The sequence below is a fragment of the Sceloporus undulatus genome, chromosome 8, assembly GCF_019175285.1.
Source record: "Sceloporus undulatus isolate JIND9_A2432 ecotype Alabama chromosome 8, SceUnd_v1.1, whole genome shotgun sequence".
Classification (NCBI taxonomy): domain Eukaryota; kingdom Metazoa; phylum Chordata; class Lepidosauria; order Squamata; family Phrynosomatidae; genus Sceloporus; species Sceloporus undulatus.
Window position 1 is genome coordinate 27,598,529 of NC_056529.1, and position 17,065 is coordinate 27,615,593.

Genomic DNA, 17,065 nt, shown 5'->3' on the forward strand with positions numbered 1-17,065 from the left:
GATCACCTAGGACACTATTATTATTATTATTATTATTATTATTATTATTATTATTAAAGTCTAGAATCATAGAATCATAGAGTTGGAAGAGACCACTAGGGCCATCCAGTCCAACCCCCTGCCATGCAGGAAATCCAAATCAAAGCATCCCTGACAGATGGCCATCCAGCCTCTATTTAAAGACCTCCAAGGAAGGAGACTCTATCACCCTCCGAGGAAGGAGTGCATTCCATTGTCGAACAGCCCTAACTGTCAGGAAGTTCCTCCTAATGTTGAGGTGGAATATCATTTCCTGCAGCTTGCATCCATTGCTCCGGGTCCTGTTCTCTGGAGCAGCAGAAAACAAGCTTGCTCCCTCTTCAATATGACATCCCTTCAAATATTTAAACAGGGCGATCATATCACCTCTTAAACTTCTTTTCTCCAGGCTAAACATCCCCAGCTCCCTAAGTCGTTCCTCATAGGGCATGGTTTCCAGACCTTTCACCATTTTTGTCGCCCTCCTTTGGACACGCTCCAGTTTCTCAATGTCCTTTCTGAATTGTTTTGCCCAGAACTGGACACAATATTCTAGGTGGGGCCTGACCAGAGCAGAATACAGTGGCACTATTACTTCTCTTGATCTAGACACTATACTTCTATTGATGCAGCCTAAAATAGCATTGGCCTTTTTAGCTGCCGCATCACACTGTTCACTCATGTTCAACTTGTGGTCTACTTGGACTCCTAGATCCCTTTCACACGTAGTTTCATTCAGCCAGGTGTCCCCCATAATCCTATATCTGTGCATTTAATTTTTCCGCCCTAAGTGCAATACCTTACATTTCTCCGTGTTGAATTTCATTTTGTTAGCTTTGGCCCAGCTTTCTAGTCTATTCAGGTCATTTTGAATCTTGATCCTGTCCTCTGGGGTATTAGCTATTCCCCCTAATTTGGTATCATCTGCAAATTTGATAAGTATGCTTCCAATTCTGTCATCCAGGTCATTGATAAAGATGTTGAATAGCACTGGGCCCAGGACAGAGCCCTGTGGGACCCCACTGGTCACTTCTCTCCAGGATGAAAAGGAGCCATTGTTGAGCACCCTTTGGGTTCGGCCGGTCAACCAATTACAGATCCATTTAACAGTTCCTTTGTCTAGCCCACATTTTACAAGCTTGTTTGCAAGAATGTCATGGGGAACTTTGTCAAAGGCCTTACTGAAATCAAGATCTACTATATCCACAGCATTCCCTTCATCTACCAAGCTGGTAATTTTATCAAAGAAAGAGATCAGGTTTGTCTAGCATGACTTGTTTCTCTGAAACCCATGTTGACTTTTTGTGATTATGGCATTGCCTTCTAGATGTTCACAGACTCTCTGTTTAATGATCTGCTCCACTACTTTGTTAGATGCATTTTGGGGAAGTCCACTGAGGAAGAAGGCTTAAGTCTACAAAAGGTCCTGCTGCCAACCCCCGTAGATACCAAAATCTGTGGCTACTTTACAGTAAACTGTTCTCCCTTCTTTAAAATGGCAAAATCTGGGTTGGTTTTTTGTAATTTATACATTTTGGGGGAATTACTTTTAAGCCGCGGATGCTTGAATCCGTGGACAAAGATACGTGCATACGGAGGGCCGACTGTATAGTCACTTTTATTGACGGTTTTTGCAAATGCAATAAAGAGTCACAGATATTTAAAGAGGGAGGGAAAGGAAAAAGGAAGGAAGGAAGGGGGGATGAATACAGCAAAATATAAAAGGAAATACAAGAAGATAGTAATGCGGCTTCCAAATTTCTTTTCAGCAGTTATACGTATACGTAATACAGTTATTGTGAAGTTGGGCCAGATCATTTCAGGGAGGCTCAGCCCCAAAGCCTAGTCTTGCCCCCAAATTCTATGGTCCCTGATTAAGGTATTTATGGAGAACAAGAGTCTCTTTTCCTTTCTATCCCCTCCATCTCCATTTTGTGTTCACTTTCCCCAATGCTTTCCAGATTGTGGCTCACACGAGTTTTAAATACGGAGCCAGACAAACCAGTGGATCCAGTCCGGTGACTTCAGATGCTCTTTGGATTTCTAACAGTGTATTCTTCACCTGTAAGTGAGACAGACCCTACAGGACCAGAGACCTCGACGTCCGAAGAGAGAAGGACATGAGACGCGGTGGCACCTGATGCATTCAGCAGGTTAATTGATTAGAAGAACCTCTGTGTGTAAAATCATGAAATCTCATTAAGTTAGCTGTAGTAGACCAAATCCCCCTGCAAGCACTGAAAAAGCCATTTGCCGGAAGAAGCATCACGGCGAGGCGGTGTGCCCTGTTCATAATTTGAAGAAACAAGAAAAGGTTAAGTCTCTGAACTGCTCTCTGTTTGATTTAGGAAGAGGAGGAGGCTGAAGGAGAGGACAGAGCAGCCGACAAAACACAGAAAAGAGATTATTAGGCTTAGTATAATACTCCAGCACTTTCCGCTGCATTGAGGAGAGAGCACTGATACTGCACTGCTCCACATGCATTATCTTGGTCATCTTTACAATATCCTATAAAGGAGATCAGCATTCATTTCCTTAAGTTATATACGGGGAGAACGTTACCTTCCTCTGGGGAAATCAGGCTCCCGCATTATTTCTTTATTATTTACAACTCTTTTAGCACATGCCCAATAGCCAAGGCTTTTTGGATGGCATTCAATACAGTGTGTATGTATGTATGCATGCAATATCATTTTGGCCGGATCAAAGAGTGCCGCTATTCGTTTTTAGAGAATTCCTATTTTTCTTCCGAGTGAAGAAAAGTGACTTTTTGCATTCCCACTTATAAACAAATCGCTTTGCAAATTGAATCAATGGATCGGTTTGGCAGAGGAGCGTGGTTCGCGCTACATTTGCCCCGGTCGCATATTCTTGCTGCAAAGTCAGTACACATACATCGCAATAAGTTAATAACCTACTTCCTTAAGCATTATTGTCTCAGCATTTCGGAAAGAAGGAATCTGTTAACAAAATTAAATCCGCAGGAAAAGCCTTTGGCATGAAAAGTGCTGAAGCGAAATGTAGCCAAAAAGTACTATAGCCTCCTCAGCTTCTACACGCTTATTAAAAAGTTAACATTTCCTGAGTTCAATGGTTCAGCTTGCGACCAGAAGTGTATAATCTGTAGCCGTAAACGCTTCAACTTCTGGCATCCCTTTATTTTTGTTTCCTGGAGGATTTCCCATCCTTCCATCCAACAAAAAGCCACTGTCTTCATAAGGCTGTTGACTCAACCATCGTACCCTTTTCTAATGAATAACACAGATCTACAATCACAAAACATTTTTCAATAGTACGGCTGTTTTTAATGTATTTTGAGTGCTGAATCCAAACCCCACAAAAACACTGTACAACACAACAGTCCTTTCACAAATTCTATATATATACATAACTGATTCAGTTGTTACTCAGCTTTAAGTGCGGACCCTGATATCCCATTGCAATTTCTTTCTGTGTCTTCCTCTCTTCTCTGCTGCCCTCTATTTTATCGATCTTTTGCCATCTTTTCTATTGAGTCGTGTCTCTCTCATGATGAGACAAAGTAGTCTTCTTGGCTTCCAGGGAAAGTTCAGGCCTGAAGGAAAGGGAAGGAAGGAAAGGGAGAGAAAAGAAAGGGAAGGTAGGAAGGAGAGAGAAAGAAAGGGAAAGAGGGAGGAAAAGAAAGGGAAGGAAAGGAGGAGAAAAGAAGGGAAGGAAACGAAAAGGGAAAGGAAGGAAAGGAAAGGGGAATAAGAAAGGGAAAGGAGGAGGAGAGAGAAAGAGGGAAAAGGAAAAGAGGGAGAAAAGAAAGGGAAAGGAAAGGGGAATAAAGAAAGGGAAAGGAAGGAAGAGGAAAGAAAAAGGGAAAGAAAAGAGGGAGAAAAGAAAGGGAAAGGAAAGGAGGAATAAAGAAAGGGAAAGGGAAGGAGAGAGAAAGAAAGGGAAGGAAACGGAAAGGAGGGAGAAAAAGAAAGCAAAGAAGGAGGGAGAAAAGAAAGGGAAAGGAGGGGGAGGGAGGAAGAACAAAGGGAAGGCAAGGGAAGACAAGGGAGAGGGAGAAAAGCAAAGGAAAAAGGAAATTAAGGGAGGGGAAAAGGAAAGGAAGAGAAGGGGAAAGAAAGGGGGAAAGGGACAGAAGGGAGGGAGGGCAGGAAGGAAGGGAACAAAGAAAGGCGGAAGGAAAGAGAGAGAAGATAGGAAGGAAGGAAGGAAAAGGGAAGAGAAGAAAAGAAAAGGGAAAGAAAGAGAGAGGGGGGGAGAGGGGAGAGAGAGAGAGAGAAGAGAGAGAGAGAGAGGAGAGCCCAAACGCCTCCACGGCAATGGCCCCAGAAGAGAGGCCTGGTGGAAACTTGAGGGCCTTGGTTTCCGCACGGACAGCTTTTAGCGAGGGACCCACTGCGCATGCTCAGAAGTGCCCCTCTGAGCCAAATAGAGGAGTAGTGGGGAAAGTGAATGGAGAGAGAGAGAGATGATAGTGCCCTTGGGTCTGTCTTTCTTCTGGGAGTAGAGGCAGGATGTACACCGCGGGGACCGAGAGCTTCTTGCGCCAGGCCAGGTAGGAGGAAGGGGAAGGAAGGGAAGGAAAAGGGGGGAATGTTTGCTTGGCTGCCAAAAAGTTGCAAAGCCTGGGAATGGTTTGGTGGAATGGTTTGGACTACAGTTCCCAGCATTCCCTAGCACTGAGCCAGGGCAGTTAAAGTGGCCTCAAACCGGATTATTTCTGCAGTGTGTTTTAGACCACAGAGAAACCCAGTAGCGCCTTTGAGACCAAACAAAGTAATGACTAGTCTCAAAGTTGCTACACTAGCAAGGAGAGCCAGCATGGTGTAGTGGTCTGAACCTTATGTGTGTGTGTAAAACACCTGTACATTTGGGTTTAACTTGGATTTTTACACACACAAAAAAGGGGCTATCTTAACCTGTCTACTCTTCTGTCCTGCCAGGGAAATCCAGGATGAAGAACTGAAGAAATTCACTGCCCGAATCTCAGGCTTACTCCAGAATCATGACCTGGGGAATGAAACTGTCGATTGCTTGCAAAGACTCTTCCTTATCGTCTCAGCCACCAAATACGGCCGGAAGTGAGTGAAAGCAAAATGCTGGTTGTCTTGGGTCCATGTGGCAGTTAATGATATTGTTACAGCTCTGTAAGTGAAACTCTAGACCAGATTCTACAGAGACACAACATCTGTGGCCTATATAAAATACAAGTATTAAGACATCTAAATTTCATTTCATGTTTGCCTTTGTGACTTATTGAGATGCCTTTTTGCAGGTTGGATAGCAGATTTGTACAGCTTCTACAGACAGTCCTCCATCTCCCAAAGTCCCCTGAGCAAGTGCAGACGCTTTGTGCTGCTATCTTGAGAGAGATGTCTCCCAACAGTGACTTATCCCTGTCTTGGGATAAGACCCAAGACACCAAGCTCTTGAATCTAGCGTTCTCCATCATGCTGGCCCAGGTAGGTTTGCAAGTGTCTTACAAAGTCCATAGTTCAGTATAAACACAGATGTTTTACATGTCCACCCATTTCACACCTAGTTTTTAAACATGCTAAAGTCACTGTTGAATCATGTTTTTACTTGGCTTTTTAAAGAGCCTCTCTCATGTGGTGAGATTTGGTATTTAGCAAATTCTAGAGAGTAACAGAAAATTAAAGGGCAGCTTTCTAAGCAGCATTGCATATCAGACATTAGCCCTCTCCCAGCAGAGCTTGGAAGTCAAAAGTTACAAATTCTGGGAGACATGGATCATAAAGTAATGTTTCCAGACTCTGGTGTATGCACAGGGGTCTAAATTGTATTGCCAAAGCATGGATGACTTTCTGAGGAGCTCTTGCAGCTCTTGTCGCTCTTGAATCATTCCAGTGTTTGCTTTATCCAAAGGGCAATAAAATGGGAGATGTAGAAGCTGTGGGGCAGCGTGTGGTGAAAATCCTTGAAGGCAGACTTCCTGAAGGTCCGAATGCAAGGCATCTACTCCCCCTTTTGTCAAAGGTCATCAGCTTTGCACCAGAGAGCCTTAATGAAGGTAAAAGCAGCAATCCTATATACTCCCCGTGTAAGGAAGTACAATTTAGCCTGAGAAAGGCCTTTAGAAACCAGAAGTCTATAAATGTACTGAGGCTTGGGGAAAAGCCCAACATAGAAAGCACATAGTCACTTTCCTTCACTTATGGATGTTAAGAGCTGATGTTAAGATAAGGATTTTTGCAGAGAACTGGAGGAGCACACCTACACCTAGGAAAGAGCTACAAAGGAAGATAAGGAGTTAGTAACATGCACAAAATTAATGTACAAGTGCAAATGTGGGGTTATTTTTACCCAGGAAAAAAATGGGAGCAAGAATTAAAAGTATCAGCCAGGGATATGATAGGGAATGAAACTCTGGGGCTAGTTTTCTTTCTTTTGTTGATGTTTCTAATCCACCTTTCAGCCAGGTTTCACCTCAATCTCATGGATTGGATCCATACTCTGTTAGTTGCACATAATAGCCACTGCAAACAGTGGGACTTAAATCATGACCGGTTTGTCCCACTGATTTCAGTGGAACCTAAATTTAATGAAATTTGTTTGCATCCAACCCAATAGAACTAAGATTTGTTTGGTGTGGGATAGTTTTTCTAGGTCCCTGATAAACAACTGTTCTGTTAATTTGATCCCTGGCTGTTGGTTACATACCCCAAAGTCCAGGCTGTTTGCTTCCTACATTGGCAGAGAACAGGACTAAATAATCCTTCCAGCTCTATGTTTTTTCCGTCAAAAGAGAAGGGGACAGGTCGGTGAAGATAAGGACTGCCAGTGTGCCTCACAGTTGTGTTTTTCTTGTTGCTTTGGATCTCTAGATCAGATCAATCTGCTCAGCAAAAGGATGGTGGACTGGCTGAGATACGCCAGTGTCCAGCAAGGAGTTCCCCAGTCCTCAGGAGGCTTCTTCAACCCCAGAGCAAGACAGGTGTGGAAATGCAATCTGGGAGCAGGGGCTCGAACCCTAGCTAGTTATTAAAGTTGTTCTGTGTGTGCCCAGCTCTGGAAGGGGCAGGGGTTGTTTTTCATCCCTACATCCCTCCTGCAAACTGCACTGGCACAACTGATGTAATTGGAAGTGATGTCAGATCACTTCTGGTTTCATTTTTGGCTAGATTTGACCAATTGGGTGGGCGGTTGCTGTTTTTCAGTATGTAGGCTTCTGGGAGTATTTGTGGTCCAACTGCTACATTTTACAGTATTTTTAAAACCATTGAGAAAGGGGATGAAAAGGCCTGGAAAAGAAATGTAAATATGGGGTGGGGGGTATCTGGGAGATTCAGGAGCCAGAAAATGGAGCCCAACAAGTCACCTGTCTTGTCCCAAGTGGTCTTGGCGTATCATTACCCACCTCTGGTACAATGGGTGGACCACTTGGGACAAGATGAAGGTTTTGGTGAGAGTATGGGCCCATGGCAGACCTCTTGAGGGAAGGAGTTTTGTTTTCTGTCTCTTGATAACTGAGTAGCCCTGTCACATGTACTAGACAGTCAGATTGAACATGACAGGTTTGCAGGCAAGGCCTCTGTTGTTGACCTCAAGGCCTGGACAGAATACTGACCACTAATAACAAACAAGGGAATTTTGCCATCATGCCCTCTTCTTGTGGCCTCTCCAGAGTGTGGCCACTCTGTAAATGAAGATGCTAAACTGCATGGACCTTCCATCTAATCTAGCAGTACTTCTCTGTACTTGTATGCTTGTAGCTGTCTGTTCTTACCCAGCCATTGTGGGTGAAAGTGTTTTTAGCTTTTTCTTTTTTCTATGTGCCAAGTTGTGGCTCACAGAATTCTAGAAATTAACCTGCTTCTCTTCTCATCCTCCCTTCTTCTCTCACCCACAGCCTGGTCCCATCTCAGAGGTGGATGGCACAGTTGCCACAGACTTCTTTACCGTGCTCTCTGTTGGGCAGCACTACACCGAGGACCAATGGCTCAACATGCAGACCTTTTCCATGTTGCGGAAGTGGCTCCTGTGCTACGGTAGCGATGGCACAACCAGTCCAAATTCAGGTAAGGATTTTTGCCATAGAGATTAAGGGATGGAAAGTGGGGACTAGTGTAACTTCTGGTTTACTTTGGCTGCTCAAGGATTTGAATATTATACTCTATGGCAAGGTGGGGGGATTAGCAACAGCATGGACTGGCATTTGTGGATATGTTACAGTTCTGCTATTTCTTTTTCCAATCTTCCTTTGTAGTTTTTTGTCCAGACTAACACAACTATGTCTTTAAATACAGAAATGGGGGGACAGAGGATAGAATCAGCTTCTCTAAGATCAGATAGGCCTGTTACAGACAGGCCAAAATAAAGCTGCTTCTAGTCACTTTGGAGGTATGGTATTTCAATGATGCATGCGTCCTAAGAGTCCATAAACCACACCAAAGCTGCACTGCAGTCCTTAGGACTGGAGTGTGCCTTTGGTGCGACCTCCGGACTCTTAGGACCCATGCATCATTTAAACAGCATGCCTCCAAAGAGACCCGAAGCAGCTTTATTTTGGCAGTCTGTAACAGGCCATAGTTTCTAGCATATCATTTTCATTGTTGCAGGGGAAAGTCATAAGAGCAAACTGTGCTTTCAGTTTTAATTAAGAAAGAGCATGTCTTTCATCTGTCAAAACTTTGGGGAACTTTTTGCTTACTCCTCTGACTTTTTCCACCTGTCCCATCTTATGGCTTGCCTTGCAGATGACAAATCTGAGGTGGATGGCTCTGTTGTGTCCATGGTCTCTGTTACTTCCAGCTCCAGTCGCCTTCTTCCTCCAAAGGAGCGCTTGAGGGAGAAGGCCTTTGAGTACTGCCACCGTCTTATAGAGCAGTGTAACCGGCGTGAGTTGTCATTGTCTTTTTCTTTCGACGATTGACTGTGCTAAAATGAAGGCTGGTTCTGTGCTGTTTCAAACTTTTGCTGTCCCATATCATTTCCCACATTGCAGTTCAGATGCATTTCACTGTCCTTCAAATAACATATCCCCCTCCATCCCCCAAGACTGTAATCTTGGTTAGAAATCAAACAATGACTGTATTTGCGCTTTGCCAGGGAGTGGGGATTGTTTCTAGCTCATGGGCTGCATGCCACTTTGGGAAGAATAGCAGTGGGTAAATGCCAGCAGTGGGTGGACTAGCAGCCTAAAATTGAACGTTCTTGATCCATGCATAACTTACCAGGACTTCAAATCCAGAAGTCATTTCACTGCAGCATTTTCTGAAGCTTTAATTAGACCCCCATTCTGGGCAGAAGCAGCTCTGTGGTTTAAGTGAAGAGTTTGGTTCCCAGGTCTAAAATTCCTCATTTAAGCCGTGAATTGGCTTACTAAACCACAATACAAACAAACAGCCTGCCAATGTGTCCAGCCCATTCATATCTGCTTTCTCCCTTTCATCACACTAGCTTTTTCCTGTTAAGTGCTGCATTTCTCTGCGAGTAATTTCTTGATAGCCTAAATACCCTGAAGGTACCAGATCCTGTCTCATCTTGGCCACTAAGTAGGCTCAGGCCAGGTTACTAATTCAAAGGGAATACCAGATGCTGTAGGCTACATTCAAAGAAAGGCAACAATAACCCTCTTCTGAATAAATCTTTCTAAGAAAACCCTATGATAGAGTTGTCTTAGGTCAGAGTTGACTGGAAGGCACATGGCAACAACAGCAAAATCTATTGACTGCATACTGGCATCAGGAGGGTCAGAGTCAAAAGCAAGTGGAGTTTACCATATGATCAGATTGTATAGTACACATGTTCCCTCTCCTCTTGTGTTTTGTGGGGCACTTGAAATTGGGGCAAGGGCCAGAGCATTCCCAAACCTAATATTAAAGGGTCTGACTTTAATTTGTTTTGTCTGCCAGGGGCTCTGAAGAAGACAGATGCAGAGCTACAGAAAGCAGTAAGTACAGCAAAAAGAAGGATTTGAAATTAAGGGAGACCATTCTGGAGTTTGTGACAAGCAGATATTTTTTTTTAACCCTGCAGTGTCTCACTGAAGCGATCACGATCATGGATATTATTTGCAGACAGGACTCCTCTTATGTCTATCGCTCGCTCTCCTGCCTGAAGAACTTGCACAGTCAGATCAGTGGGGATCTTTCCTGTGCAAGAGTGTTGCTGCCTATTGCACAGTTCTTCCTGAATCACAGTATGTAGGGATTGCTCCCTTTCCCCTCTCTCTTTAAGCCCTTTATCAATGTTATGCAGAACCTAACATCTGACATTTTAGCTGCTGGCTGGCAGGTGGATTGAAGCTGTGTGTGGATTCATATTTTAGGAATATAATTAGCAAAATATCTCTTTCTACTAAGTCTTTTAAAGTCCACCCAGTCTTCCCTTTCATCCTCATCCTCTGTCTAGTTTGAAGTTTGTATTAGCATCTCCATTGGGAGCCTGGTGAAAAGAGGGCTGGAGACTTTTTGTGTTGGATTGTAAACAGTGTGTCTGCAGTAAAGAATACAATGAAGATTGTGCTCTACTCTACTCTAGCCAATCCTACTATAGGTATGTGTTACTGGCTACAACAGGCAAAGTAAGCAATAGTTTACTTTGTTTCTCCAAAATCCCTTACTGACCATGCATGAACAAGCAAACCGGGAAAATAGATAAGGCAGTCTCACCAGCTGACACCTATATTTGGCTGTCAAAATGGAAATTAAAACATGTGCATATACGTATTATTAGTTCAGAATAAAATGTTTGCTTCACTCTTTGGGGGGGGAAGGTGATATAGGTACCTATCAATATTCTTTCCATGTTACTCCTGCCTCTATACCAACTTTTTTGTTAAACAAAATGCCCAGGAACATGCCAACTTCATTAATATGCCTGTATTCTTATTTTAATTCTATGCACTGTATCTCTACCCACTCCTCAGGTGAGACAGCGGCTGTGGACTCTGAGGCTGTTTACAAGCACCTGTTCACCAAAGTTCCTGCTCAGCTTTTCCACAACCCCATGCTGGCTTATGAGTTTATCCAGTTCTGCAGGCTCAACCTTCCATTATTCACCGAGAGTGTCAGTATCTTCCGCCAGAACAGCCCAAACCTATTCAAGGTACTGTGTGCCAATGCTGTATTGCATGTCTGAAGGAGAATTCTGAAGGGTATCTGCATGGTAGTCAGGCTGCAGTCAAATCTATCTGGAGGACATCAGGTTGGGGAAGGCTGGTATAGGCATTGCAGGACTTGATAGACATCAGGGTCTGACTTTTTATATTGTACAACATTAAGTCCATGCAGGAAGAACTTAAGATCTTGGCTTCCTGCCCCATCCCACTACTTGGATCAGCTCTGCTTTCTGTCTCAAGTCTGAAAATCTGTGTGGGGCATGCAAGGAGAGCAGTCCCATACATTACAGTCTATATTTCCTCCCTCTGCAGTTCCTAGCCTGGAATAACCCAGCCCTGGTTGCTGAGTATATGGACATTTTACCAGTCTTGCTTGGGCCAGACACTGCCCTGGAGATATTTCACTTGCTGCTGGACCTGCCTTGTGTTGCTGCTGCACTGGATGTACAGCTGAGGTAAAAGTGTTCTTCTCCACAGCTTCCTATGCAGTGCCTGGTGCCAGTGGCCTTCATCATGGCACAGATTATACCATCTGCTTTGAACTGTTCTTCCTTCTGCAACACTACAGGTTGATAGACAGGATGAGAAATGTGAAGGCCCAGGTAGGGGGGAAATTTAGTACATTCCCATATCCAGAATTGTAAAATGCAAAACACTTCGGGTCCCAAGTATTTCAGATAAGGGAGACTCAACCTGTTAAGTAATAAGAGCATAAGAACATTTCTGCTGGATCAGACTAAGGTTATTAAAGCTTCATGGTTAAAAGGGATATTATAAACCATAAATATGTTGTATTACCTCAGGTTTTATTATCGTATAGTACTGTATCTGAAGAAGTGGGTTTATATCCACAGAATCATGCTAAAATAAAAACCAGTTAGCCTTAAAGGTGCTGCCAGATTCCTTTTTTCCCGTCCCCTCCCTTCCTCCTTTTTATGCTGCAAGAGACTAACAGAGCTACTTTGAAAACTACTGCAATAGGTCTGCCCTGACCCCTTTGTCTGAGCGAACGGCCTTGGACTCCACATCAAAGCCAACCACTTGCCAAGAGGCTTTCCGTCACCCGGAATACAGGGGCTCATTCCAGTACCTCCTCCGGGCCGAGTTATCTCCTGGAGACCCAGGCAGGTAGGAGCATATTGCTGGATTGGCATCCTCTCTTTTTACTTTCTCTCTCTGGAATATTTGTAACTTCCATTAACTTGGTAGAATTCTTGGAGCGCTTGATAAAAGTGACAAGAGTGACTTAAGGTGGAGCAAAAAGTTCACTCAGGCTAATTGTATATACATACAATTTTAAAAACTGTTATATACAGGATCACCCCATTATTATGTCTCGATGCATGTGCATTATGGTGCATTAAGGGAATAGTTCATCCATTAGTATATTCAGTGGATAAGTCATTCCTCTGTGTTGAGTTGTATAGTTGCTGCGATGCCCCAAAGGCTGACATCTTCTTTTGGGATATTGCCAACAGGTTGACGCCTGTCCGCCAGCTCCTGGGCTCTATGGCCAGTTCCCCTCGTGTTATGCAGTGTGCTGAGTGTGTGCCTGTCTTACTGCAACTCTTCTTTGGAGTTGTCGCCAAGGTAAGTTGTCACTTGTAGGAATCTACTTTTTTAGTTTCTTCTTCGTGTGTCAGTATGTATGTGTGTTGGAGATTGGACAACAGCACCAGTATTTAAAATACCTCAGATTTTCCATACACTAAATAAAACGTCTGTTTTGTATTGCTGAGTGTAAGTCAGTGAACACATTTTCTTTGGGTGGCCTGGTGGGACGGCAGTCTGTGGCCTTTCAGTAGCCCCAGTCAGAAGAAATCCATCAAATCAGTTTTTGAATAAATCAAGATGTGGGTAAATCCCACTGATTGAGAGGATCTTCTTTATTTGGGGCTACCAAAAGGACTCAGCCCTTTGTCTTCTGCTGGGACAGAGTTATTCCATTTTCTCCTCACAACAACCTTATGAAGCTGTTGTGCTGAAAGATAGTGGCTTAAGCTAAAATCCTGTTGGTTAGTTCCAGTTGAAATAGATCCATCAGATCAGTTGCTAAATAGTGGGTCAGCATATAGATAAAACCTGTTGATTCAGTGGGTCTACTTTAGTTGGGATTAGCAACAGGATTTAGGTCTTAGTCTAAAATAAGAAGAAGTCCAGAATAAGATTCTGGCCCCTTGTCTCTAGTTTGCAGATGGATCCCTTGCAAGCAAGCTGGTTTTGGCAATACTGGAGAGAAGTGACCAACTTTATGAGGTTCCAGGGTTCAAGGCAGAAGTGTACAGGTGAGTGAAGGCCTGTCTTAAGACGTGCACGGTCCAAGAATAATTCAGCAGAGAGCGTTGCTTCTGTGGCTGTATGAGCAGTAAATGGTTCTTCAACATGGGTGATGGGGCAATATCCTCCATTGCTCCCAAAGGCAGTAGGCTTCATCAAGGGTTCTAGGGATGGTGGCATAGCCCAAAGATGTCTCCCCCAGCATCTTGTTGCTGCTTCTCAGGGTCTGCTTGACTCTGCCTAATGAAGACTGTTGCAAAGGTCATCTGCCTATCCCACCTTCACCACCAAATGGGGGGATTTCCACCTGTCCCACCACTTTGGCGCCAAATTTAGGGACCTCCTCTTGTTGCCAACATCACTTGTTGGGACCTGCAAGATGTCCTTGTGGTTCCAGTGTGAGACTCCTACTTCCTATAATTCCAGACCTAAACATTGCCACCTTTGAACCACTGTTACCACTACAGATGTTGTGTGTCCAAACTTAGCCACTCCCAGTGACATTATTGTAGTATCCCCAGAAGTATGTGGATGTAGTACAAAAGTAATTTACTAAACAGAAACACAACATAAATTAAAGATTACTTATTTAACGCAACTAAATCCTAATAGACTCTAATAGCCTGAGTGATGTAGTGGTTTGAGCGTTGTACCACAACTCAGGAAATGAGGATTCAGTTCCTGGATCAGCCATGGAAACCCACCTTGATTGAGTCATATACTTCCGCCCCAGAAAACCCTGTGATATGGCCTTAGGGTTGCCATTAGTCAGATTTTGAAGGCACACAACAACATCTTTTCTTAGGTCTTCATAATCCTACCTGAACCTAATGAACTATCCTGAGTGTAAGTCTCTCCCTGACTCCCTAAATCCTATCCTGCTGTGGACTCCATTCAGTGACTTAGGTGGCTACTGGAGGCATTGGGTTGCACCAGAGCTTATTTGGACATATCACAGCAAGGGGTGTGTGTGAATCCATAACTCTGGATAATCATCCTGGATTTCTTCTTTTATTGACAGAGTGATGAGCTCCCAGTTGCCTGTTCTTTGCAAGCTGCATCCTTCCTTGATTGTGGAACTCTCTAAACCACTTCTGGAATTTTCAGGAACAGTAACCAACATCCAGAACAAAGAGGACATCTTCACCCATGTGGTAAGGGACATTGTGGGGTCCATGCACCCCTTCCCCATTTCCATGTGAGTTGCTATCCTGCTTAAAGTGAAGTCTAGGAGGTGGGGGGGGTTTGTTGGTTTTTCTGAGCTCTTGTTACCTTTGTTGTGTGTTTCTTTGTCATGGGATTATCTTCCTGGCCAAATTTAGTATGTCCTAAACTAAGTCTGTCCTATTTGCTCTTGCTTTAATGACATTGATCAGTGGTTATCTGCTTTGTACCAATTCTTACATGTTTTTCTTCTGTCTGGCCTCTGCTTTAGTTTTTGCATGTTATTGTGTGTGCGTGCGTGTGTGTGTGCGCGCGCATGCTAGGAATGCTGTTTTTTGTTTGTTTTTATGTCCTGAGACAGAGAAGCAGGAGCCATGGCAATAGTGGGATCTCAGGTGATAGCTAAGGTTAATCTCCAGGTTAGACTTTGCAGTTTCAGTGCAAATAAATTCTTGTAGTTTCATCAAATTTCTATCTCTTTGGGCTGCAAAGATGATAGGTATAGAATGGTGCGTCTCTTTGCTTCAGTGGCTACCTCTTCCTACAGGTGTGGGCCATTGGTGAATATGTATCCGTGTTTCATGATAAGAGGTGCACAGCGGAGCAGATCAACAAGTTCTTTGAAGTCCTGGAAGCCATGCTTTTTGAGATCACCCAGCTGCGACCATCAGCCAGTGTCCCCAAGCACTCTCCCCGTGTCATCTCTGTGCTGATGACTGCATTGACCAAGCTTGCATCGCGCAGCCAGGACCTGATCCCAAGGTTTGAAACAGGGGACCAGGGAAAGACCAGTTGGGCTCCTCATGCAATGTGTATTAGAGCACATACTTTGCACGTAGATATTCCCGGTTTGGTGCGGCAGGGCCTGAAAAGTTCATACATACATACATACATAGTAAATCCATTGCCAGAAAATACTGGGCTAAGTAATATGTGTGGCCTGCCAAATGTCCCATCATCCCTGCCTTTGGCCATACTGGCAGGCAGTGCTGGAAGTTAGGATCCATCAACATTTGAAGATTCATAACTTGCCCACCGTGGGCAACTTTGGCCATCAAAATGCTGCTGGACTACTACTCAAATCAGCTTTAGTCCAACATGGTCAATGGTGAGGAATGATGGGAGTTGTAGTCCAGACTCTGGAAGATCAGAATTTGCCTAGTCCTGTGGGTTGTGTGGAGTCCTAGAATTCACTCCCAAATTAATGCCATTGTGCAAACCCACCATCAGCTCAGTCAGTGCCACTGTTCTATTGTATCTCCACACAGGGTTTCCCTCTTCTTGTCCAAGCTGAGGACGTTTGTCCAAAGCCCAGCTGTTTCCTCCACCTACAGTGCTGAGGATGCTGAAGTGATCCTGACTCGAGCCACTGAGCTGATGAACTTGCTGAAAATGCCCAGCGTGGCCCAGTTTGTGCTGACTCCATCGGCCGAGGTCTCAAGCCCCCGATTTCATCAGGACATACACACTTCCCTGCCACTTGCCATGAAGACAACCAGCCGGCTCTTGGGAGCGGGAGGAACTAACTCTGTTCCTGGCTGAGACAGAGTTTTGGTGGATATATTTTATCAGCATCGATTTTGACCTGAGATGAGCCACAGCTGCGTTGATCTAGGAATACAACTTTGTGAATGATGCTAGGAATCAAATTAGCCAATTCAATTTTCTAATTTTGGGGGATGACCCACACACACTTTGCTGACTTCCTGGGTACGTGGTGGATCCTGGACATTCTTGTTCTTTCTTTACACAGTTCACAGACTTGTTTTCCCATCATTGTGAGGACTGTGTCCCAGTTCGGTTAAAAGCACGGTTTGTTGGATCTGGACTAAACGTTTCTTTGGATGGTTAGACAAAATAAATACACTGCCTTGATCTGGTGGATCTGAATGTAGCATGGCAAAGGTTGGAGGATATTCATCTTTTTAGGATCTGAGGTGCTGGACTGCTTAGCAGAAGGTTGCCTCTTCATGCACTGCAATTATCACTTTAGTAGCAATGGGCTTCCCAACTCAGGTCCACTGGCAACAAAAGGCAAGACCCCCATCCAGCTAAATTTAAACTAGCAGATGTCAGTGAAACAAGTTACAGTGGTACCCCGGGTTACGAATTTAATTCGTTCCGCCGCCGCGTTCGTAACCCGAAATACTTCGTAAGCCGAAAAAGCCATAGGCGCTAATGGGGAAAAGCCGCAATTTCGTGCGAAAAAGCGCCGAAAAGCACCAAAAATTTTTTCATAACCCGAAATAACCTTCGTAACCCGGAACAGTTTTTTTCTAAGGATTTTTTTCGTAACCCGGAAATTTCGTAAGGCGGCACATTCGTATCCCGGGGTACCACTGTAGTTGCAATTAGCAATGCTATCTGTAGACCAGATGGTCCTGTTGCTCCAGAACACACCATATGTTCAAAACTCAGAACCCAAAAGTGAGGGGATTACAACTCCCAGTATCCTCCAGGCAGAATGCTGGGTAAAGGACTTGGGGAATTGTACTTCAGAAAAAGTAATACTTCTAAGCTCTGCCTGTGTCAGGAGTTCTGTGC

The 17,065-nt window shown here is 44.1% G+C and overlaps 1 protein-coding gene across 3 annotated transcripts; it reads left to right on the forward strand.

Moving 5' to 3' along the window:
• Positions 1 to 1,358: 1,358 nt before the first annotated feature.
• Positions 1,359 to 16,396, forward strand: AP5Z1 (adaptor related protein complex 5 subunit zeta 1). Of its 3 annotated transcripts, none has more exons than XM_042437412.1 (17): positions 1,360 to 2,171; positions 4,941 to 5,078; positions 5,273 to 5,459; positions 5,884 to 6,028; positions 6,843 to 6,952; positions 7,868 to 8,036; positions 8,715 to 8,855; positions 9,873 to 9,910; positions 9,997 to 10,159; positions 10,889 to 11,067; positions 11,393 to 11,535; positions 12,062 to 12,208; positions 12,559 to 12,670; positions 13,268 to 13,365; positions 14,379 to 14,511; positions 15,069 to 15,283; positions 15,790 to 16,396. In XM_042437412.1, exons 3-17 carry the CDS (start codon positions 5,370 to 5,372, stop codon positions 16,061 to 16,063), a joined length of 2,157 nt encoding a protein of 718 aa, XP_042293346.1. In that variant the 5' UTR covers positions 1,360 to 2,171; positions 4,941 to 5,078; positions 5,273 to 5,369; the 3' UTR covers positions 16,064 to 16,396. The 3 variants fall into 3 exon arrangements, with proteins under 3 accessions (XP_042293348.1, XP_042293346.1, XP_042293345.1); XM_042437411.1 differs by lacking the exon at positions 1,360 to 2,171 and adding an exon at positions 4,415 to 4,552; XM_042437414.1 differs by lacking the exon at positions 5,273 to 5,459 and having other exon boundaries at positions 1,359 to 2,171.
• Positions 16,397 to 17,065: the final 669 nt, after the last annotated feature.